The 22,904-nt window shown below is 40.7% G+C and overlaps 4 protein-coding genes across 4 annotated transcripts; 1 reads left to right on the top strand and 3 right to left on the bottom strand.

Moving 5' to 3' along the window:
• Positions 1-607: 607 nt before the first annotated feature.
• Positions 608-2,215, bottom strand: K441DRAFT_592386 (P-loop containing nucleoside triphosphate hydrolase protein; the record flags this gene model as incomplete). Its single annotated transcript, XM_067644876.1, has 1 exon — positions 608-2,215. One exon carries the CDS (start codon positions 2,213-2,215, stop codon positions 608-610), a length of 1,608 nt encoding a protein of 535 aa, XP_067497308.1.
• A 981-nt stretch (positions 2,216-3,196) lies between these two features.
• On the top strand, positions 3,197-4,427 carry K441DRAFT_336320 (uncharacterized protein). Its single transcript, XM_067641240.1, has one exon. It carries the CDS (start codon positions 3,533-3,535, stop codon positions 4,205-4,207), a length of 675 nt encoding a protein of 224 aa, XP_067497307.1. The 5' UTR covers positions 3,197-3,532; the 3' UTR covers positions 4,208-4,427.
• A 3,413-nt stretch (positions 4,428-7,840) lies between these two features.
• Positions 7,841-8,823, bottom strand: K441DRAFT_592220 (uncharacterized protein; the record flags this gene model as incomplete). Its single annotated transcript, XM_067644867.1, has 2 exons — positions 7,841-8,366; positions 8,450-8,823. The coding sequence occupies 2 exons, from the start codon at positions 8,821-8,823 to the stop codon at positions 7,841-7,843; spliced, it is 900 nt and encodes a 299-aa protein (XP_067497306.1).
• Positions 8,824-9,412: 589 nt separating this feature from the next.
• Positions 9,413-11,592, bottom strand: K441DRAFT_622345 (putative methionine permease; the record flags this gene model as incomplete). The annotated part of the gene is made up of 3 exons (XM_067646003.1): positions 10,070-11,592; positions 9,618-10,004; positions 9,413-9,574 (listed from the first exon to the last, which is right to left on the bottom strand). Exons 1-3 carry the CDS (start codon positions 11,186-11,188, stop codon positions 9,413-9,415), a joined length of 1,668 nt encoding a protein of 555 aa, XP_067497305.1. The 5' UTR covers positions 11,189-11,592.
• Between the last annotated feature and the right edge of the window lie 11,312 nt (positions 11,593-22,904).

The following is a 22,904-nucleotide window of genomic DNA, read 5'->3' as shown; positions in this document are numbered from 1 at the left end:
TATATGAGTTATAAATCTATATCACATGTTAATAGCATATATTTACCAAAGGTTAATTAGTCTGCCAATCTATCTAGCCACCTCATCTCAAGGGCTCGCTCCGTAACTCCCTCTATCACCATCTCCGTCATCACCTCCGCCACCACCTCCATTACCTCAATACCTTCAACTCCGCCTCTATCTCTAGATTGTGCCTCCCTTTCTATTCTTTCTCTGCCCTCTACCCCTCTTTATATTCGCGTCTTATATATCTAGCTATATTTCGTCCCACCCATTTATACGTTAGATTTAGCCATATAATGTAGAGAGTAGGGGAGCAGTAGGTAGGGAGGCAGGGGCAGAGGCAGGGACGGAGGGAGAGGGGAGAGGGGGAGAGGGAGAGAAGGTGTGTATATGGCTTTTGATATTACCTTAGACGGAATCCATAAAACGAGTCTCTAGGAGGAGGTAAAGACAAGGGGAGGGAAGGGAGGAAGGGGTGCGGGGTAGAATAATTATAATAATCACGAATTGTGCTTATACGCCAATATAGAGCCCATCTAGGGGGTGTAGATAATTAACATAAATATATATTGTGCTTAAAAATCCAGATGAGCACAAGAAGTAGTTACATAAGGGAAAGTGGGCCCATACGGCAGGGTCTAACCGCACGAACCGGCTTCTCTCTCTCGCTTGGCCAATCATCCTCTTTCGTGTTGTCCATCTCATCCAACAGCGTCCTGATCTGATGCTTGATCACCTTCAGCAACACGTTCTCACGGAGCTCCTCTGGAATCTCCACCTCTGGCATCGTCCGCTTCTTAACCGGGGCTTCTACTTTCTCAGCCTCTGTTGCCTCGTTTTCACCCCCATTCATATCGACCTTCTCATTTCCAGCAGCCGGCTCCGCGTCCATGACCCCTGCAGCTTTCTCCACAGGCCCCACAGGTTCTACAACCTCTTCTTCTGGTACTGGCCCTCCTCTAGCCACAGTCAAGAGCGCCATGACAAACAGCTCCTTCAGATACGCGAAGCTAAAACCCTCCGTCAACGCTCCAATGATCGAGCACAGCTCCATCGGAAACTCAATATTGTGGTTCTTCGCTAGCTTCTTCTTCCAGAACACCGCATACGCCGCGCGCTCCTGCTCCCCGGGCAGCTTGAAGTGATACTTGCGATCAAACCGGCTCGGCCGCTTCGAAATAGCCTGATCGAGGCGGTCCAAGTGGTTCGTCGACCCGATCATCAAGATGCCGTCGTTTGACTCCAGCCCGTCGACTTCATTTAGGAAGTAGCTGCGCGTCTCGTCAGTGACCAGGCTGTCCAGATCCTCGAAGATGAGCAGACACGGCGCGGACTGGCGGGCCTGCGAGAAAATCGAGCGGATCGAGTACTGCGGGCCCTTGCACGTCTCAAAGCTCTTGACATAGAGCGAAGGGATCGCATCCGGGCGCGCGTACAGCGAGCTCATGAGCGCCTTGATCGAGATGGTCTTGCCGTTCCCGGGGACGCCGTGGAAGATGATGCCGCGCTTCCACGGCACGGCGAGCTCCTTGTACATGGCCTGGCTGTCGAAGAAGCCCTGCACATCCTCGATGAGTTGTGTCTTCATGTCCGGGTCGAGGATGACCTCGTCCCACGATGAGCCCTGCACTACCGTCCACAGCTCGCGGTTCTTGGCCCAGTACCCGTCGTCGAAGACGTAGATCTCGTCGTGCAGCTGCGACGTCCACTTCCCCGCCGCCAGCAGCAGCGCGTCCGTGTCCGCGCAGTGGGAGTCCCCCGCCGCGACGTTGGCCCCGGTCCGCGCCGCGAGCACGCAGTACAGCTGCGTCGGCGGCCGCAGCAGCTCCGTCCACTCCACCTCGTACACGACGAACTCGCGCCCCTCCCACGTGTACGCGTACCGTCCGAAGTTCACAGAGTCCTGCAGCCGGCCCGGGTGGTCGCGCTTCTCGAGGCCCTCGCCGACCGACTTCCAGCCGCGCAAGACGTCGAAGCCCTCGCCGTTGCCGTCGAAAGTTGCCGTCGCTTTGCCCGCTGCCGCATACTCGAGCAGCGAGCACGACGTACGCAGGACGGCCGTTACGTGGTGGTCCGGGTGCGTCTTGCGGAGGCCCTCGATGACGGACAGGGTGGTGCTGGTGCGTTGACCTGAGCAGTGCTGCTTGAATTCCTCGAAGGCAGCTTTGCGCGCCTCGTCGCTTTGAAGGGCGATTTCTTTGGTAGCTCCCATGGTGAGGCGTCTGATAGGCTCGTCTAGGGATCTATTGGGGGGGGGGGAACTAGTAGTAGGAGAACACGGAGGAGATGAAAGCACTCAATTGAACTATTGGAAGATGGTGTTTAAGCCGAGAAAACAATCGAACCTTTTATACTTATCCGTAAAGTTAAGAGGAGATAGGCGGCAGCTTTATCTCTATTGCAATTGGTTGCATGTAAGCTAAGGCTGCTGTGTCAAACGCACTCTAGCACACCGGATTAGGCAGCAACGGTGCTGGACGGGGTTCACAACAGCGAGCACTTGCATATAAGCAGCCCCGACTTCGATCCTTCGTCTTTTAGAGGTTGATTCCTATTTGCTGGGAGTTCACTGCCACAAGGTGACAGCTGAAGGATGATGTGCAGGTGGTGCTCTTCTATTTCGGTCATAGCGCGTGCGAAACCGAAGCGAACGAATCACGAATCGCACTCTAAATTCTTTCGAGCACATGTCCTGGTTGACGAATGCGGCAGTGCGGGATTAGGTGCAGGTAGGACGTATCAGTTATGTCAATTTCCAACCGCTTTTCTACTTTCATGGCTGCTAGTTCTATTGCTTGAATCAAAAGACCTCGCGTCCTTATACTACAACTGGCTTGGACGGTCCGAGCATGGTTAATAACAGCTGGAGCAAACTACCGCAGGGACAAAATTCGCCACCAGTGCCAGATCATTGGGAGGATGGGAACTATATCCATGCCAAGGATGATTCACCTGGTCTTGTTGGGAAGATGTACGGTGCATTCTAGTTTGAATGGCGACCCGCCCGGCCGAATAACATGACTACATGGGTTCGGTTACGGATTCGTGTTCCTAGACCACCAACTTGTCCTCAGGATACTATACGATCACATCTGGGATAAATCAAAAGTTTACTTCACAAAAATGTATCGAAAATCGATCAGGATCCCTACGGAATCACGGTCCATTGCGATGACGGATCGCAGTACTCAGGCGACACAATCGCTGGCGCAGACGGTATCTCCTTGCTAAGCGTGACATCGCAACATCTGAGCTCCAGTCCGTCAACACCTTCAGCGATGCTGTATAAGCATTGGTATTCGCTGAATACGGCTTTACGGTCGGCCTTTGGGATAACATCCGGCTCGGCTGCATCCGCTGCACGCCACATTGCTTCGTGAGTTTTGCTGTACCAATCAAGTCTCATCGTCCGCGGTAAAGATAAGCATGTCTTCTTCCTGACGAAGAAGTACGACAAGCGATACGGATACGGTAAACGTCCAAAGAAGAGGCCGAAAAGTATGCGGAAGCGTCGCTGGATTTTGGGGTCATGCCAAACCGAGCAGTAGCATTTGACGACCTCTGGAAGAAATGGACTTATTTCGCATTGGTCCCTCTAGAAGAAGGGCAATTCAAGGTCTGGACATGGGGACGGTTTGCATGCTTGGGAGACAGCGTTCATAAAATGACGCCCAACGCTGGTCAAGGGGGAAACGCAGCGATCGAAAGCGCAGCAGCTCCTGCCAACCAGATTTACCTGCTACTGGAGGAGACCAAAGGTGCTGGACCAACGTACGACCAGATCAAAAGGAGCTTGAGTGGATTTCAAGCAAGGCTGGATCAGCGGATTTCCGCCATCTTGAAGACTTCGAATGATTTGACGCGAGCCCACGCCCTGAAGTCAGTGGCCGCGAGGATCATGGTCCAATACTTTGTACCGCAGATGGGCGACTACCTCGTCGACTTGCTATCCGACATGTACATAGGAGCAGAACTTCTAGAGTTCCTCCCTCCACCACACCGCTTCTTGCTCGCGACAATGCCTTTTAACCTGACACAAGGTCTAGGAAAGCACGAAAGCAGACTCCGTCGTGCCTTGTGGGCGCTACCCCTTCTAGCCATGTCTGCTTTAACGGTTCGAACAATGACGATGGCGGGACTAATGTATCCAGTCTTCCATGGCATCTTTGAAACCTCCCGATTCGAGTGGAAAGGCGTCTTTTAAATGTAAGTATCTACCTTTACCTCCTTACTTATCGAAAGAGTTACGATGCCCGCCTCGGACTGGTTTTTCTGGGATACTGGACCTAAATCATTAGTACCAGCATCCCCGGCCCCATCTACTTCTACATCTATTATGTTTTTACACTAACCGAGAAATTTGCGGCATCGGATTTGCGCCTTACCAATCGCGCGTACTCAGTTGTTCTACTGCCATCCTTGCTGTTGCTCTACTACATTCCGCATTTCCCGTCTTACTTTCATCCGAGCCTTGAAGTAAGACATTAGTGGGACTGGGTTTGGCAACTCTGTCTAGTCTGGATCTCGATGTTTATGTTTGCATTAGCGAGGACTGTTTTGCTAAATACGGTCCAGTATGATCGGGTGTACGCTCCGAATCGCGATTTACCAGCTCTGAAAGTTACAGTTGCGGTTATCGCTATTGTTAGTACGGTGGTTTACCGGTATACGCTTGCGGCTGCGAGATTATCGGTAGGGGAGATGTTCGTGCCTGAATACTTCCTCGATAAGCCTCATGAGCCAGATGCCGCGATTCGTACGATATTGATATATGATCAGATTTGCTCCGGCGCGGGCTTTCGTGGTTTGTGTATCTCTTAGGAGCGGGGGCATGTGCGGTTATTCCTGGCTTCGCATCGTGTCGACAGCGGTTACCGCCGGAATTGCGTTTGGTCCTGGAACATTGTTGGTCGTTGGTTGGATTGCAAGGGACACGTTTGAGAACCAAGGTGCTTGACAATGGGTCCTTGTCTGCTGCAGATTCAAGGCCCTGGAACGGGATCCCATTGCAGCGGTCCGACATCAAGCTCAAGCATCGCTCAGAAATGATCTAGACTGCTTAACCTCAGGCCGATGCAACTAGTTGATCCGGTACGATTTCGTCAGTGAACTTGTCTACCATGGCATCCCAGTGTACCCTTCAGGCTTACCCCAAAGCTTACACGGCGCTCATCACCAACAGCCATGTGTGACGCCAGCATCATTTCTACACTACACTAGCTAGCATCTTCAGCATGTAAAGTAAATAGGCTCTACCAGTAAACCTTGGAAATAAGGATCACGATCATCAGGTAAGGGCCTGGTCTGGGGTCAAAAAAGACTAGGGCGGAAGAGCAATATGGCAAGGGTATTTACTTTCATGGTTATAGTTATTATGACCTATAGCTATGCCTAACGAGTAACATGCCCAGAAGGTGATCGAACGACTCCACAGCCTTCATCCTTAAAAGAAGATACGTCTTCACGTGGCTTTGTAAGATGGGGTTTAGTCCATGTTAGAACAACCGCACTGGGCTTCCGACCTTGTCGATTGGAATCGTGTTGCGACTGCCCCACAGAATTCTATGGTGGTGTCGTTTTCACGAGTAAGGGGCTTTTTTTTTTGCGACTACTGATTGCAGAATTATTGAGCACTTTGGGTAAGATCTTCTACTCTTCTCTGGCGAAAGAACCGCCAGATTGCTTATCGTTCCGCGCCAAATTATGCCGCGAAGTTTTTACTTGCAACAGGTCTGATGGATGGAAGACCTATGACTCCACAAATTGTACCATGCCACCGATATAAGCCGGATTCAGAAAGACAGATACAGATTTTGTTCTATGGAAACGCTTTTAGAGTGCGTCAAGTGTAGCTGATTCTGCCAATCTGCCGCAGAACTGCCACTTGATAACGTTAGAGACCAGCAAAAATTTTCTGCAGACTGAAGAATTTTCATAAGGGCTTAGGCGTGTGCAATGGCGAGAGCAAGGTTCGCCCGTTTCTTGTACGTAAAATTGCGGTGTGCTATTATTACAAGGCCTTGATTGTCGAAATTGTATGGATGGTGCATATACTCTTAGGTGAGTTGATCTAATAGGAAGGTTGTAGTGGTTTTGGCTAGTGTCGTGGTGAATTCGTTCGGCGGACTTAGAACGATGGAATATTCTTCGTGGGAAAAACGTGAACAAAGATTACGAATTGGGTGGCATCGAATTGGAGCATATGTCCTCTAAGAAATAAGAGGCATTGGGAAGCTTACAATAGTTGATTGCTGGGATCCAGGGATGCATATAACTATTCTATTAGTTATATCCTGTTGGTAGGGGGGGGGTACTTGGGCAGTCTCTTTGAGCTCAGCTACGTGTCACGTGACAGCACGCGGGCCATCTTGTAGATACCTTCTCAGGGCCTTCGAGCCCCTGAGATTCTTCCTCATAGAGCATCATATGTATCATCCCTTCGTGTGGCAAGAATTCATGGACTTTTCGTATATGCACGCCTCATAAGCCAATCTAGAGGCTCTATACCGTCTAGAGCTTGGTGTTAAAACCTCTGGTCAGTGCGGTTGCTCGGCGGCAAGGGTACTGGCGCCTTATTGACGTTTGGATATTGCGGTGAACAGCAGCGATGTAACCAGGAAGCCTATAATATTTAGTATGGTTTGATCAAAAGCTTCAATATTATCGCCGTCTATTTAATCATTGAACTGTTAGTAAAACATCGTGCGTCTTTAGCTTAAAAAGCTCCGAGGCAGTAATTTGGGGGAGGACTCTAACGGAGAATTTTCCTATATAATTGGCAGGCAGAAGCCTACAGTCATAACGTCATATATCACGACTTTTTGACCAACTTCCTCAAAAATATATGTGTTTTTAGTGGTGGCCTTCTGAAGATTTAATTGGGTTTTGGTGAGGCTTGCTAATAAAATCACGCTAGCTAGGGTGCCTGCAGCATGCTAACCCAGGCAGGAGCGCCCAAAGCGCCCAATACGAAAAGTCTCTTTTGCCAGACGAAGGGATTCCATCAGCCTGCTCAGTGCCCTGACATATCCTTTGACCCGTTAAAATGGGCACACAGGTTATCGATAAGAACCTATCCGTACTCAGCAATACAAAGCTTTTAACTTTATAGCAAATTAATATGAAAGCTCAATGCTTAGAGTTAAATCGCTCGATATGAAGTCTCTAACAGTCATTGTTCCTGCAGAACGGTATTTTGCAGGTGGTGGTGTATTTAATGGTTGGATTCTATGTAGATACGCGTTGTTCTGATTTTGGTGTTCGCGCACGGGTCCACTCCTCTGCTCGCCCAAACGGGTTAAGTTAAGGGATAAGTTATGATTACTATATAATCTAACTAATGATAATCATAATCAATCTTTTGATTATGATTACATGTTTATAATCAATATAATTACCCGTGGTAAGAACAGGTAGGAATAGAATGTAGTGATAAAGCTCTGGTGTTGAAAAAGTTCTTTATTGATTTTCCTACTATATGGTCGGCGTTAACCAAAAAGCGCCGAGCATGCTGTTTTATATACAAGAAACGTCCGTGGGGCTTTTCGGAAAAGTTATTGTATACTCGTCGACGCGTATCTCATCTAAAGCTCCTTTTCAATCACCACCTACTAACTATGTCTTCCTCGCACACCTGCATAAGGCTCCACCCAAAAGCGACCACGAGAAGAAGAAACCGATATGTAGTGTGCTTGCATATTAGGTAGCGGAGGGAAAGTGTAGCGAATGGTAAATTAGCCAATTAAACAAATAACGCATTACCTAGCAAGCTATCTCACCACCCACACCCATCAAACTTCAGACGTTCATAGTTTTCTTCTCGTTCCCTTGTCTTGGCCTAATAAAACACCAAAGCCCGAACTTCAATGCTCTCCCTCCCTTCCACCTCTTCTCCCGTTCCCGGAATCTCAAACGCACTATGCGGCACCCTCCTCGCCCTCCCATCCGTCTCGCTATCAAAGCACTTAATTAAAATCACCTCCTCCGGCCCTAGCCCCGCCTTATAGAACCAGCGATGCGCCGGATTCGGCCGCACCGTATACGTCTCACCCTCGCGGTCCGGATAGATTAGCTTGACGGGAACGAGGTCTGAGTCTGGGACCGAGTGCGCGTCAGCGATGGCTAGAGGGTCGCGCTGCACGCGGCGGATGGGCCGCCAGACGTTGATGATTTGGTAACGGGACTGCAGGAGTGCAGGGGCGAGGTCGGGGAGGTGGTGTGACACACGGTTGGCGGCGGCGGTGTAGGACTGGTCGATGTGCACGCGGCGGACGGGGCCGCGGAGGGACTGTGGAGTTACGCGCGAGTCGGCGGTCGCGCGGCGGATCGTGTGGTCGAAGATGAAGATACGGGTGGCGCCGGTACTGGAGGGATCTTGGTCAGTGCAAGTCTATTTGGGGAGAGGAAGCAGTCTAAGGAAGAGGTGAGGAGTTGTGGAGGGACTCACGCGTCTTTCAGCAATTGCTCGGTCTCTGGGTAGTATTCCCGCTTGATCTTCTCGTCGTCTAGGAAGCCCTTCTCTTCACTGACGTGGGGGTATATCTGGAAACCATTTCCGTCGAGCGAATACTTATCCTCGTTGCCGCTGATATCTGTGATGGTGACATTGACCGTTTCAACGGGTCGCTCATAGGTTTCTGGACGACCGACGTAGCTTGGCTCCGGCGTAGAGCCATTACCTGGATCCTTGTAGTAATTGAGAGTCGTTCTTACATTCTGCGGGCCGATATTTTTAGTTGTAGAGCTTTGGAGGACAGGGACTGGCTTGTCTTGGAATGCAGGCCCATGGCCTGAAGTGGATGATACTGCTGCTGACGCCATCGTATGGGTATGTGGAGAAACTAAGTGGATTGAGGTACTTTATCAACTGTGATGTGTTAGCGTTTCGTTGTATGTGGCTTCCATGTTCCTATATACCGTCGTAGGTGGCCGACGCGGGGTAATTTGTCAGATTCTCCATCACGCAATTCGGAGATATTATGGGCAATATAAAGGTATACGATGCTGAGAAATGCGCATCCCGACAATTGGTTGAGCGTAAATAACTCTATTGGCGTAGACTAATCCGTTGGCTGTTTCCTTCACTCTCGGAGTTATTGATTAGGCTGAAAGAGGGGATTGCCCATTTCAGATTAACAATCAATCTCTAATATGACTGGAATCGACAAGGTTTAATCGGAGATCTTGGTTCATAGGGAACTGATGACGTGGTGACCATAAGGCAAGAGATGGTAGATATTTATGGAAAATGAGAGTTGGTTAAGGCAATAGCTGAAAGAAAGACATGTTAAGGTTTAAAGATCAAGAACTGTAATAAAATACCATGGGAAAAATACGCGTTTGCTACTTGCTTAATTGTTACACCGTTGAAGGGCGTCACCCAATGTATCAATTCCGATATAAAGCGTTTTTATGATGGGGTGGAATGTACAAGTTTGGTTATACTCGTTCCATCAGATAGGACTTCTAGTTCCTCTTCGAGGGTATATCCCCGCCAGCGAGGGAGTGCAACTGTCCAAACGTACCAATAAAGTACGGCAAAAATGATGCTGCAGAAGGTTAGCATATGTTCCTTAGAGTATTGAGAAAGTAGAGGCGTGCATTCCAATGCCCACAATTGCGTAGGTAGCATAGAAGAAGTGTACATCGCCTTGCCATCCTTTCGGAGGGAAGAATGGAGCCGCAATGAGCGCCAAGCACAAAAGTATTCTTAAGAATACAGCAGGTAACCAAGCCTTGAAAGGCCTTTTCAATTCTGGTCGCTTATATCTGAGCAGCAAGAGGCCTAGTGAGCTTGCTAGGGCAAAGAACTGCCCAGGATATCCTTCAACATCGAGAATGAATGTATATACGTCTCTGGGCGGGGGGAGAGTGATGACAAGCAAAGATGGAATGTAGTGCACGACGAGACCTCCTAATGGAGCATTAAAAGGATGCGATGAAGCCAAAATACGAGAACACGGGAGAAAGCCCTGGCGAGCGATTTCCTGATTGACTCGAGCCTTCACAAAAGTTGGGGAAGCTGCGTTAGCGCATATTTGCAAGCTGCCGAGGCCATTAGACGTACCAGTGCATATGTAACAACCATAACGTTTCCTGCTGCCGAGATAGCAATTGCGAGAGGCAATACAGTCTTTCCAAATCCTGCTCCGAATGTCTTCTCAAAGAAGAGCGCAGCAATCAGCTCGCCACTTTCTTTTAGTTCATCTATCGGTACCACGATAAAGTACGCAATGTTCACAAGCAGATATAGACAGCATGCCGTAACCAAAGCCGCAGGGGCGACTGTTTTCAGCGTCCGAACGGGGTGCTTGACTTCGTTGAGTACATTGTTAACATTGTTTAAGCCGGCATAAGAGTAAAAGACTTTGAAAAGAGCGGTTGATAAAATCCCCCAGCCCCAATTAGAGTTTTTCCATATTTTATCCCAGTGGAAGATATCGGTGTTTGCTGGAGATCCGGATCCGTTCTGAGGCCTAAAAACCACAACGTAGAGACCAGTGAGGCCCATAAAGGCGCATAGAACCACCTTGATCCAGCCGAGTATATTTTGTATCATGATTCCAGTCTTTAGGAAGCATCCGTGTACGATTGTGATAAAGGTGAGAAGGCCCACTGCCAGAGCTTTCTGAGCGAATTCCGTGGGTTCGGCGTTGAAAGCAAATAGAACGTATTCTCCGAAAATAATGCAGTTGCTTGCCGTAAACCCGAGTAGCACAGCTTGAACTGCTATTAGCGTTGAGGTAAGGTAGCGTGGATGGCGATACGTGAATTCAAGGTAAACTTTCTCTCCACCCGAGCGTGGTAGCATGCATCCGTACTCCAGCGATACTGCAAGGGCACATGCTGAAATAGCGGCGCCCACAATCCATAGTAGAAGCGTAAGGCCTACACTACCCACAGATTTCGCGATTAAGCCGGGAGTTGCAAATATTCCACTGCCAATTACTCGAGATATAATAAGGATATATGCGCTTCCCCAAGTAAGGTTCCGGCCGTAGGTCGCTGTCTCTGGAAGGACGTCGTGCTCAACAGACCGCACGATCTCAGTCTCCGGAATAGACTCATGGTTATATGACGAACCGGTGCCTGTAGTTTTGGTTGAGGACGAGGATGAGGGACTGAGAAGTGGACGGCACTCTGGGTCCTCAATGTCGACATCGTTTCCGAGGTATAGCTGGTTCATTTTTGGTATGCCATATGCTCTAAGTCTTCAAACTGGTAACCGGCACAGGTAAGATAGAGTTCAGGTGTTGGCTTTTTCTTCAAATTGGAAAAGAGTAGTTGAATAAAGAAACTAGAAAAGGACCGTTATATTGAGATACGTGATCGAATACAAACCCCAATAACTGGCAGACTCGAAACTTAGGATTACTGAGCCAATTGCGAAATAGAAGCAATCGCGTTGAAACGCGTTGTTGGACAGGTGCGGCTCCTGCTCGCACGCCATCATCCCTCGAATTGACGAGCAGCCGTGAATCCGGTTCTCCTATCATTCGAGAGATAGCCGGGCTTAGAACAATTGTTTTTTATCCACATGGATTGTATTAGCTTACTGAACTGCTTACCACGTACTTTTGGGAACATGAAGATGGCGTAAGATGGGCTGATGATGATGCGAAGTTCCTTGTAGCCTGACTTCTACGGGAGAAGTTCGGCAAATTCGCCCAAGCCCATGCCACCAGTATAGGTATATTAATCAGGTTATCCAACTGTTACAACTCCAGAGCTTAGGGAATAATAGGTATAGCTAAAGCTAAAGACTCGGAGCTGGGAAGGCAAAGTTAAGTAGCAAGGGAGCTAAAAACCTATTGGTTTAGAAGCTTCGGCCACCGCGTGCACGCAGCCACCGCATGCACGGCACCAAAATACATCTTTTTCAAATACTTATATCTTAACAACTATAATAGCTATTTATATAAATTTTTTAAATATAGCTTATCAAATAGTAAATAAAGCTTTTTATAAAATAAAAATATAAAATAATATCATTTAGAGTAAAATATAAAAGAAAATAACTTTTATATAGAATAAAAATATAAAAAATTATATAAAGTATAATTTTTATAATTTTATTTCATAAAGAGCTATATTTACTATTTGATAAGCTATATTTAAAATTTCATATAAATAGCTATTATAGTTGTTAAGATATAAGTATTTGAAAAAGATGTATTTTGGTGCCGTGCATGCGGTGGCTGCGTGCACGCGGTGGCCGAGGCTTCTATGGCTAGGGTTGAAGTAAGTTTCAGCGGAGTAATTTGTATCGTAATCATAGAGTCGATGTCAGGGTAAGTGAAGGCGTTTAGTTTATGTTAACATCAATTTTATCTATATTCGTTTGTTAGGTTCTTTATATTGCTTTGCTTAGATATTAATATATTCTAGAACAAATTAGGCCACTAGTGGACCGTTAGTACGTGCACTACGTGCAGGTACGGGCATCAGTGTAGCCAAAAATTACGATAAGCTAATTGAAATGAATCGATATTGAATATCGGATTTATCCGATATATACAATAAATATTGGTTTTTCTCACTTAATATATATTACCCACTCTTAATTACTACGTATATACCCCCTAATTAATATATATATATACCACCCACTAAATAGGCTTAAATACTTCTACTTTAAGTTAGAATATTATATATATTTAACTTGTTTATATATAAATTAATACCTTATATTTGCTTTACTTTTTTTTATCTAAAAGCCTATAATTATAGGGTATTTATAGTCGCCTAGTTGGCTCTATAAATTATATTAATAACTCTACTTAGCGAGAGCTTTTAGAATTTAAGCTAAATACTAGTAATATTACCTATAGGTAAGCGTGGATATAGGTATGTAAGTGTCTATAGAGGTAATCTATAAATATTAAATAGAGGCAGTAGCATTTAATTTAGTTTTTATAGTGCCTTATAAAGCACCATATAGTCCTACTAATTAATTTAAGATAATCTTAAAGGTATTATAAGTAATATATTTTAATACTTTAATTTTTATTATTTAGGTATCCCTTGGAACGCAACTTGCGTCCATCTGTTATCGATGAGAACTAGCCAGTAGGATTAATAGGATCAAGGCTCCGTGATCAGAAATACAAGGTTCGTGATATCTGTCGATTGCCATACAAAAAGCCTATATACACTCAATCCTTTGAGTTTAGTTGCTCTATATGAATAAGCACACCTAAATACCCGTACAATTCGTCCTTGCACGCTGGCTGCCATACCCGCACCCATGGCGATTGTTCCTTGCCCTCGAGCCGCTGCTCTGCGTACTTGTTTGTCCAATCGCTGCTCCATAACCTCATCTGTGAAGAACTAACTAAATATCGCGAAAGGGTTGCTCTGCTCGACGCCTGAGGGTAGAATTGGCTTGCCGTGATCGTTGAAATCGTTAATGTGAAGGGGGTTGAAAACAGGTAGAGGCCACGGTTCTAGGGTGGTTCTTTTGCTTTGCAATTTGGATCAACTCGATATTGGATCGGTTCAACAAGATCTATATCATTGGAAGTACATTTGGAAGGCATGGTTGATAATAATCTATTGCTTGAATCTATATACAATTTGCGCGTATTTTTGAGCTCGGTGTTCCGCACGGACCACTTTCTAGATGGACGCAGGCGTTCCATGGGATAAATATATAATATTCTAACTTAAAGTAGAAAAATATAAGCCTATTTAGTAGGTAGTATACGCGTATTAATTAGGGGGTATATATATAGCTTAGTTAGTAAAATAGCATAAAGTAAATCGCCTAGTATGGGACTTAGTTTATAACCTATTTTATAAAATATAGTTAGTCTATTATAAGGAGACTTTTATAGGTAACGTAAAACGGGAACCTCCTATAGGGCGTAGTCCGTAGTAGATACTGCTAGCTCTAAGGACTTTACTCCTTAATTAGACTTTAATCCTTAGTAAATAGATAGGATTATATCCTAGCTAGAGAGACTATTATATAGCTTAAAAGGACGGATATACGTATTAGTATATTAATAAACGGAACTATTTAATAGGACGGTATGCTAGTAAGACGTGTTTAAGGAGTAAATAGGAGTTACTTAGGCGGGAGAGGTTTTTAGTCGGGCCTTAACTATAAAAGATGTATAACTATAGGCATGTTATAGCTACTAGAAAACTGGCTTAAATAAATAGGTATATTAAACTCTACTGTATTACTAGCTAATATATAACTACCTGTAAATAATATACTATATAGGTAGGAGACCTATAATAAGCCTCTTAACTACCTGCCTTATATACTACCCTATCTATTTAGTCTAGATTTACCGCACGGCACTTAATATTTCGTCTTCCTCTATATATTAATCTACCTAGCTTTATTCTAATATTGTTAGCAGTATAAGTACATTATTAGATATAGGAGATAGGTAATAGGGAACCTAGGTTAAGGCCCTAGAATAAGACATTTAGTTTATCCTAATATTCCTTTAGGGTAAAGGGTTATTTAGGACTAGATTTATACTACAAGTAGAAGGATAATAGGTAATGTATATACGTATATAGGGCAGAAAGGGCAGGTAAATAGTAATTTAATAGCAATCTATAAAGTTATAGAAGTATAGTATAAGTGGTAAATAGGGCGAGATAGGTAATTATATATTTATTCTTACTTAATATCTAATACGGTTCCTATCTAAGTCTATATAAATAAATACTATTAAGTTAGGTATTAAAAAACCTCTAAGGGAGACGTGAGTGGTAATATAGTATATATCCCTTTAGGTAGTACCTATACTATATTAATGGGAGGGAAAAGTACCGTAGGTTATTGCTTAGAAACAGTCTCCCGAACTAAGACTTAATCTCTAAATTGCCTTCTTACCCTATCTACTATTCGTACTATACTTCTATGCGTTTATAGATTCTGTAGATTATTATATACTAATATATACTATATACCTACCCTTCCGCCCTATATACTAATACGTATATATACGTTGCCTACGGTCCTCCTACTTATAGTATAATTTCCACTTTAAAGGAATAGCGGGACAAATATAGTATAGAACTAGGTGTCTTGTCCTAGGGCCCTAACTTAAGTCCTCTATATATATCCCTAGCTAAAGATATAAAGGAAAACGGAATACCGCACGAGTAAATCTAAACTATTAGGTAGGATAAGGAATAAGAGGCTTATTATAGGCCTCCTACCTATAAGGTATATATAGTTCGATTACGCGTATATTATAGTTATACTATATAGAAGGAAGGGGTCGCCGGAGGTAGAGATTGCCGTAGTTTAATAGCTCGAAACGTATGTTAAGATATAGTAGCTATATTCCTAAGTCTCCGCTAGGGCTTACCCCCCTAGCAAGAAAAAATTTCCCGTTACTACCACATCGCAGCGCCCGCGATACGCTGCCGTACCTATATCTCTGCGTTTACTTTAGTAGTCTATCAGCATAATTCTAATAGAACACTAATAGCAGCTGCTAGGTTCTTAGGTTCTACCGCGTAGAGGTATAGAGGCCAATTTTATAAAGCCCTAAGATAGGTAATTAGGGCGCTCTCTTATAGGAGTCCCAAAGCGGCAACCTAATAATATAATATGGTTGTTACCTAAGGCGGTATATACTTTATTACCTCTTACGTCTCCCTTAGAGGTTTTTTATACCTAACTTTAATAGTATTTATTTATATAGCCTTAACCTAGGGACCCTTATTTAGACGCATATAATTACTATATACGGTAGTTATATGGCCAATAATGCTATATAGCGCCTAGATCTGGGGTATAGAACTAAACGGCAAACTGTTAGTAAAAAGCTCCCTAGCGCCGCTAAAGGGACTATAAAATTAGTACCTATATAGAATTATAGGGGCCTATAAAAGGACACTATATACTGCAATAGAATACAAAACAGTAGTAGTACTACTAGACGTATATATAGAAGCAACTGCTATATGGAGAGCATTTATAGTATAAGGCCATCTAGTAGAGAAGGAGATATACTAAATACTAGAACGTATTTAAGGAGCAAGGCCCCCCCAAAGAGGCACCGCATCTAAAAATCCCTCCGCCTATAAGTGGTAGAGAGAAAATAGAAAATATAAGAGCTATTATAACACTAAGCGGAGACCAGGCGCCGCGCTAATAGAGTATTACTACGGCAATAGAGGATAGGAGGCCACTAGTATAAGTAGAGATCTACTATATATATTGCAAGGTGGGCAGATATTAAGTAGAAATAACGTTAGAAGAAGGCAGTAAAAGCGCGGAGAGTAATAATATAGAGTACCCTATAGTTAATACTAACTCTCCCCCTATATAAAGGAGAGACAAAGGTAGAATCTACGGTCGTCTTCCTACTATAGATAGAGGTCTTAGGACTAAATATATACCTAGTAAGCATTGATATCCTAAACACTATACTACTCTATATATACAGATGGCCTATATAATTAGTACGCTATATAATACTCTTCTATAACTACTATACGGTAAAAAACTAGCTATTTACTAGAGCGGGTATAAACAATATTACCTAAATACTTTTTATAAATAGGGGCCTATATATAGTAGTATAATGGCTTATAGGTTAAGGAGTCCTTTAGTAGTTCTAGATAGCGTATAAAATCCAACAGGGGGATATAGAAGGATATGCCCCCTTCTAGACCCTTAGGGACTAAACACACCCACTAGGCTAAAGGCAGTATATAGGCAAATTACTAAACCCTTCTACTACCCCCTAGACCTTCTAAAATACCTTAGAAGTATAGTATAAAAGGTAGATATATTATAAAGGTAAATAGGCTAAGAAAGGCGGAGCACGTAAGACCAGTTAGAAGGTTATACTAAGGATTTTCCTTACTAGGCATTTTTCCTGTAAATAGAAGGTAGAAGCCTATAGTGACCTAGAAAAGGGACCGAACCGGGCAATAAGTAGAATTAATAATAATAATATATTATAGAATTACCTAAAACTTATATACTAAGAATCCTAATATTTATTCCCCTTAGTTATAAGTAATGCCTATATCTTATATATTAAACGAAGAAACTAAGTTAATTAAACAGGACGATATAGAGTTCGATTAACTACTAAAATTAGGCTAGTATATCTAACAGTTAGCCTAGCTGCGAGCTTGACCCTTATAGTTAAATGTTGGATAATATACGCTGACTATTACGCTATTAGCTAGCTGTCCTAATTAGAAAAGTAGTATAAACTTTATAGTATTTTATTACGTATTTTTAGTAGCACCTCTCTATATATAAATATTAATATTGTTCGATTAAAATTTAGCCCTAGTTTATCTAATATAATATTTTAATATAGCTAAATTTATCTTATGCACTCGTAAGGGCTTAAAGAGTAGATAGAATAGTTGGTAATAAGGGCTCTAGAGGCTCTATTTCTATATATTAGATTTAATTAAATATAAAGCTTTATTATATATATCTTACTAAGCTGGCCTTTCTACCTCTATAGGCTTTTATAGTATTCTTATCTCGTCTTAAGAGTCTTAATCCCCTAGGACTCTTTATCCCGTACTTATTTATTTATTTTTAAACTAAGCTACTACTCTGCTCTATTGGTTTTAGTCTATTATAGGTTCTTAAGCTTCTCTTATCTCTTCTTAAGAATCTTAAGTCTGTGGCCTTTTGCCTTTATTAAGTGCCAAAGTAGCTTACTATCCTACTTCTCTTATATCTCGCGAAGCGATAGACGTTGTATCTAATAGAGTCTCGATCCCTATTGCTAATCCTTCCTCTATAGTGGATTTAACTTTTGCCTCTATTATTGCGTTTTTAAGGTCTATATACTCCTAGTAAGCTACCTTTATTCCCTTGTCATTACTACTAATAATCCAATTATCTTAATCTTTAGATTTTATTACCCTTTACTAGAACTGTTATACAAGAACTTTCTTTACTAACTACTAGCTAAACGTACCGTCTTAATCCTAATCTAGTTTATAAAGTTAATCTTATTCTTTATCTAACTCTCTTATACTCTAAAGTTCTTTTAACTTAGGCTCCTATAGCTAATAGCTTACGCTATACTTAGCGTCTTTATAAACTTGTTATGCGTTATTATAATAAAATACAAAACTTTTAATTAAATATTCTTTTGTTCCTCGCAGTATATTATTATCCCTCTATAGTCTTTAGTAAAATAACCTTTCTTTCTATAGTTTATATAAGCTCTATTTTTAAATTACTAGTCTTGCTATAGAGTCCGCCTAAATATCTTCTACTATTAAGATCCCTGGTTCGGCCTCTACTCCTTAGGTCTTTAATTACTTAATCCTTACCCTCTAGGTTTCTATAGTCGCTTTTTTTTACTTTCTATTTTCTTTAGTACCGCTTAGGTCTATTAGTTCTGCGCTATACTATAGTACCTTTCTTATATGCGTCGGTCCTTACTATATTCTACTACTTTTTTTACTCTAGTATAGCTAGTTATATCCCTTAATAGCTTGCTTAATTAGCTCTCTTATATTGCTTAAATTATCTATTAGTATTATAGTAGCTTAAACTTTAGTCTTTAGTCCCCTTTTATACTGTGCTATTAACGCCCCTTAATTCTACTTAGCCTGCGCTACTAGTGTCTAGAATTATATCGTATAGTCCATTACTAATCCCTTTTATATAAGTTAATGTAATTAGTTTATAGCTAATAAAATTGATATTTGAGCTCGTTAATTAGAGCATAGTTAAAGCTCTATTAAGGTTAATATAGTTAATTAAACTACTTAATAAAAGGCCTTTAATTAACTACTACTTTTAATTATGTCGGCTAATAGTTTATGATGCTTATTAGTAAATTTTTTTAAACTAAAAGCTTGTTTATATATATAGCTTATTACTAGTATAGAAAATATATTAAAAGTAATCTTAATAATTATTAAATAAAGGATTTAACTAATTTTAAGCCACTAATTAAGAGGATTAGAAATAATAATAATTTACTTATTACTATTATTAGAACGAATTTTAATAAACTTTAGGCCTATGTTATAGTAGTAGTTAAGCCTATTAGCGAGCTTAATATACTTTTAATTACGCTTTAAGGAAGTAAAGCTCTTATATATAACTAAAGACTATATATATTTATTAGCTAGATTATTATTAGATTTATAAAGAACTCTATATAGTACTAAAGGGGTTTAGTAACACGTATATTATAAATTTAATAAGGGAAAAGTAGAAGAAGTAGAGAAAAAAGCTCTACTACCTAACTAACGCGTAATATAAGTAATAAAATAGTAAATTTTAGCGCAGGAGAACGGGTTCAAGGCGTATAATAGAGATATTAGGGAAAATACTTTATTTGCTATAGCTAAGCGAGAGATTTCCTAAGTTTTTATTTATTATTTAGTATATAATTAACTAAATCTTAGCTGTAATGGCTTGTATAAAGGCCTTTAAACCAAAGCTTGTAGATTATTATTTAATAAAGATACTACGCTAAGGAGAAGAAGAAGAAGAATTGTTAGGGGCAGTAGGTAGATATATCGCGAGGGCCGCTAGGGCGCTAGTGGTAAGCGGGCTAATAGCGATTTTCTATACCGGGCATGGAAAATCCTAATTAGTTAGTAGAAGTCAGGGTCCGTAGAATATAACAGGTAGCGTGCCCTAGCACCGTTATATTACCCCCCCTCTTTCTAAAAAAAGCCCGCCTTTAGGCGTTGTCTAAGCTATTACAGTTATCTATCCCCTCTTTCTAGCACTTAATCTGGTTTTCTAATTTATATAGTAGTCTAGGTAGATCTAGGTAGGTTAGGTAAAAACCCCGTACCTTATAAGGTAGGTACTTAAAATTAAATATAGGATACCATTTTAGGTCTTTATTGTGGCCTACCTAGCTTATATAGTATTTTAAGATATTATAGTCTTTCTTAACTGCTAGGATTTCTTTAACTTTTATCCTCTATAATCTGGATTAATAGTAGGGGGTTATTATACTGCCTAGGCAATAGGTTATCTATGGCCTTTTATGGTTAGTCTAGAGAGAAGATAGGGTGGATCTTTATTAACTCTAGTAGTCCGACCTTCTCTAAGATCTTATATAGGCTTGCTATTTAGTAGTCTAACTTACGGCTAGGCCTCTAAGTTTTCTAGTTCTTTAGTAATACTTATACCTTATCTTCTACTTAGAAGTCTACCTTATAATAATACTGGTTTATATTAAACTCCTTCTCTTACGCCTTTTTTATAATTGTTTAAGTAGTCTCCTAAGCTCTATATATTTTCTTAGTAAATATCCAAGCCTCTTTATAGCTAAGGCATTTGCGGGCCGTAATAGGTTTAGTAGTCCTATCTTAATTAAAGGACGTTTATAGTATATACCCATGGAGTAGTTTAAATAGTAATATCCCTATACTGTTATAGGGGAGCGTAAGCTATATATAGTCTATTATCGGCAGTAATTCTAACTAGTTATCCTAATAGTAGTTTATAAAGAGACGTAGTTACTAGTTAAGGTACTGGTTTATAATCTTAGTTTATCTATTAGTCTAAGGGTGAAATGCGGTAGAGAGCTTAATTTTAATTCTAAGGATTTAGTAGAGTTTATTCTAGAAATCCGATATAAACTAGGGGCTATAGTTAGAGATAATTAATTTAAGAGCACTGTAGATTGGGTAGATATTATTAACGTAAAGGTAAGCTATATTCTTTATAGTAGTGGTCTTAAAGCAAGGGATAGAGAAAGATTGCTTACTTAGTTAATTAATTACTATAAAGACTATATCATAACCGTAGGTATCCTTTGGAAATAACTTAAAGTCTATAGTAATATATTGCTAAGGGCGTTCCGGGACTAGTAGTGGTTATAAATACCCGGGAGTTTAATCCTTAGGGGCGTTTATATATCTACAGACATAATAGTTTCTAATAAATTATTCTATATTAGATAAAAGTCCTTACCAATAGTAACGGGGCGCTAGTAGTTAGTAGGTTTTATCTTAACTAGGGTATGCTATAGAGACTTAACAGTGGGCTTTACGGATTAGCTCTATTTATAGGTTATTAATATCTAGAACCATAAGCCGTTTTTAATATAAAAGCAATCCTTCTATTTCTAAATTAGGGTTACTTTTTATAGCTTAGTGATAGAAGGCCTTTAGGGAGTTAGCTATGCGGTTTGCGGTTAGGATATAATTAATTAGCCCTATTAGTTTGTCTAAGACTTCGCCCTCTATAGGTACTAAATTATTTCGTTTAGGGTCTAGCTCCTTAAGAATCCATAGGTTAAGCTATTTGGGGTAAAGGAGGGCGTGTATACAGTATTAGGCTTTTAGCTTATCCTATAGTCCTATATCTTGTTCCCTTTAGGTTAATATATTAGCCTTAGAGTTTTACTTACTAGAATAATATATAATTATAAAGAAGAATTAGGAGAGTATTTTAGCCTAATATGCTTATTATTTAGTAAACTGCTTTATAATCTATATATATCTTAATCCGGGAGTTTATGCCCTTAAGTTCTATACGCTATTAAAACAGCAATTAGATAATAGCTAGTATTTCTTTATTATATACTTTATAGTTATACTTAGCTAGGTTAATTGTTTTTAAGAAAAAGGTAATAGGGTACTATTTACTGTCTAAATATAGCTATAATAGGATTCTTGCTATAACTCTATTAAAAGCGTCCGTTTCTAGCATTAATTTAAGGTCTAGGTTATAGTAATAAAGAATTAGAGAAGAGATAAGCCAATCTTTTAACTCTCCGAAGACTTTTAGGCAGTTATTATTAAAGATAAAAGGCGTATCTTTCTGGATAAGCCCTATAAGAGGCTTTATTATAACTCTATAGTTATAGGTAAACTAGTAATAAAAATTACAAAACCTAAGGAAGGACTAGATCCTCTTTATAGTATAAAGGGGCTTCTAATTATAGATTGCTTTAACCTTCTTAGGGTTAACTTTAATTCTATTTATGCTTATAATAAACATAAGGTACTTTATACGTTTTACCCTAAATATATATATATTTTAATATTAATTTATAAACCCACGTTTTATAATCTCTCTAGGACCTTTTTAATATTAACTTAGTGCTTAAGTTTATTATCTAAGTATATAAGAAAATTGTTTAGATATACCGTGTAGAATTAATTAAAGTAATTAAAAAGAACGTTATTTATATACCTTCAGTATATAGCTAGTCTATTTATTAGTCTAGAAGGAAAAACTTTATATTTATAGAACCTATAATAGATACGGAATATTATTAAATCCTTAGATGCGGAGTCTATTCTAATTTAGTAGAAAGCTTAGCGGATATTAAGTTTAGTAAAGATCTTTACCTAACTTAGACATATAAGGGTCTCATTAATTAAAGGAATAGAATACTATTTTTTTTTTAAAGTAATAGCGTTTAGCTTTTAATAATTAATATAAAAACAAAGGCTTTTTTATAAATAGAATAAGGGAAGTAAAAGGGGCTTAAATTGGCTTAATAAACCCCTTATTAAGGTTATTAATTAAATATTGCTTTATTGCCTTTAGCTTATCTATTAATTATTAATAAAGAGGGCAATAACTTAGCAAGTTATTATTTTCTAGTTAAATCTTATAATTATATATCTAATAAGGAGGTAACTTATCTAAGGCCACCTTTAAAAATGCGTCCTTATAATTGGTATAGAAAGTAAAAAAAAAGTGTTTTACTAGTTTCTTATTAGTTTCCTTAGCTAGCTTTTCCTCCCTATCTTTAATAATTTGATTAATCTTATATAAACTCGTTATAAAGACCTTATCATCCTTCTGATATATATTAAAGTAGAACGCTATAATGTTACGGACGCTTTAAGTACAATATTACGACTACTTGGAGAGGAGTTGGAAGAAGCTAGTTGGTTAATATAAGCACGGTCTAGGATGGAACCCGTGGAACCATGTGACGAGGAAT

This window comes from Cenococcum geophilum, assembly GCF_001692895.1.
Source record: "Cenococcum geophilum 1.58 unplaced genomic scaffold K441scaffold_79, whole genome shotgun sequence".
NCBI classification, from domain to species: Eukaryota; Fungi; Ascomycota; class Dothideomycetes; order Gloniales; family Gloniaceae; genus Cenococcum; species Cenococcum geophilum.
This window is presented reverse-complemented; position numbering and strand designations above follow the sequence as displayed.

What these genes read in the sequence shown, in the direction of transcription:
- K441DRAFT_336320 (XM_067641240.1), top strand. Translation starts at nt 3,533, where the DNA reads ATGCCAAACCGAGCAGTAGCATTTGACGACCTCTGGAAGAAATGGACT.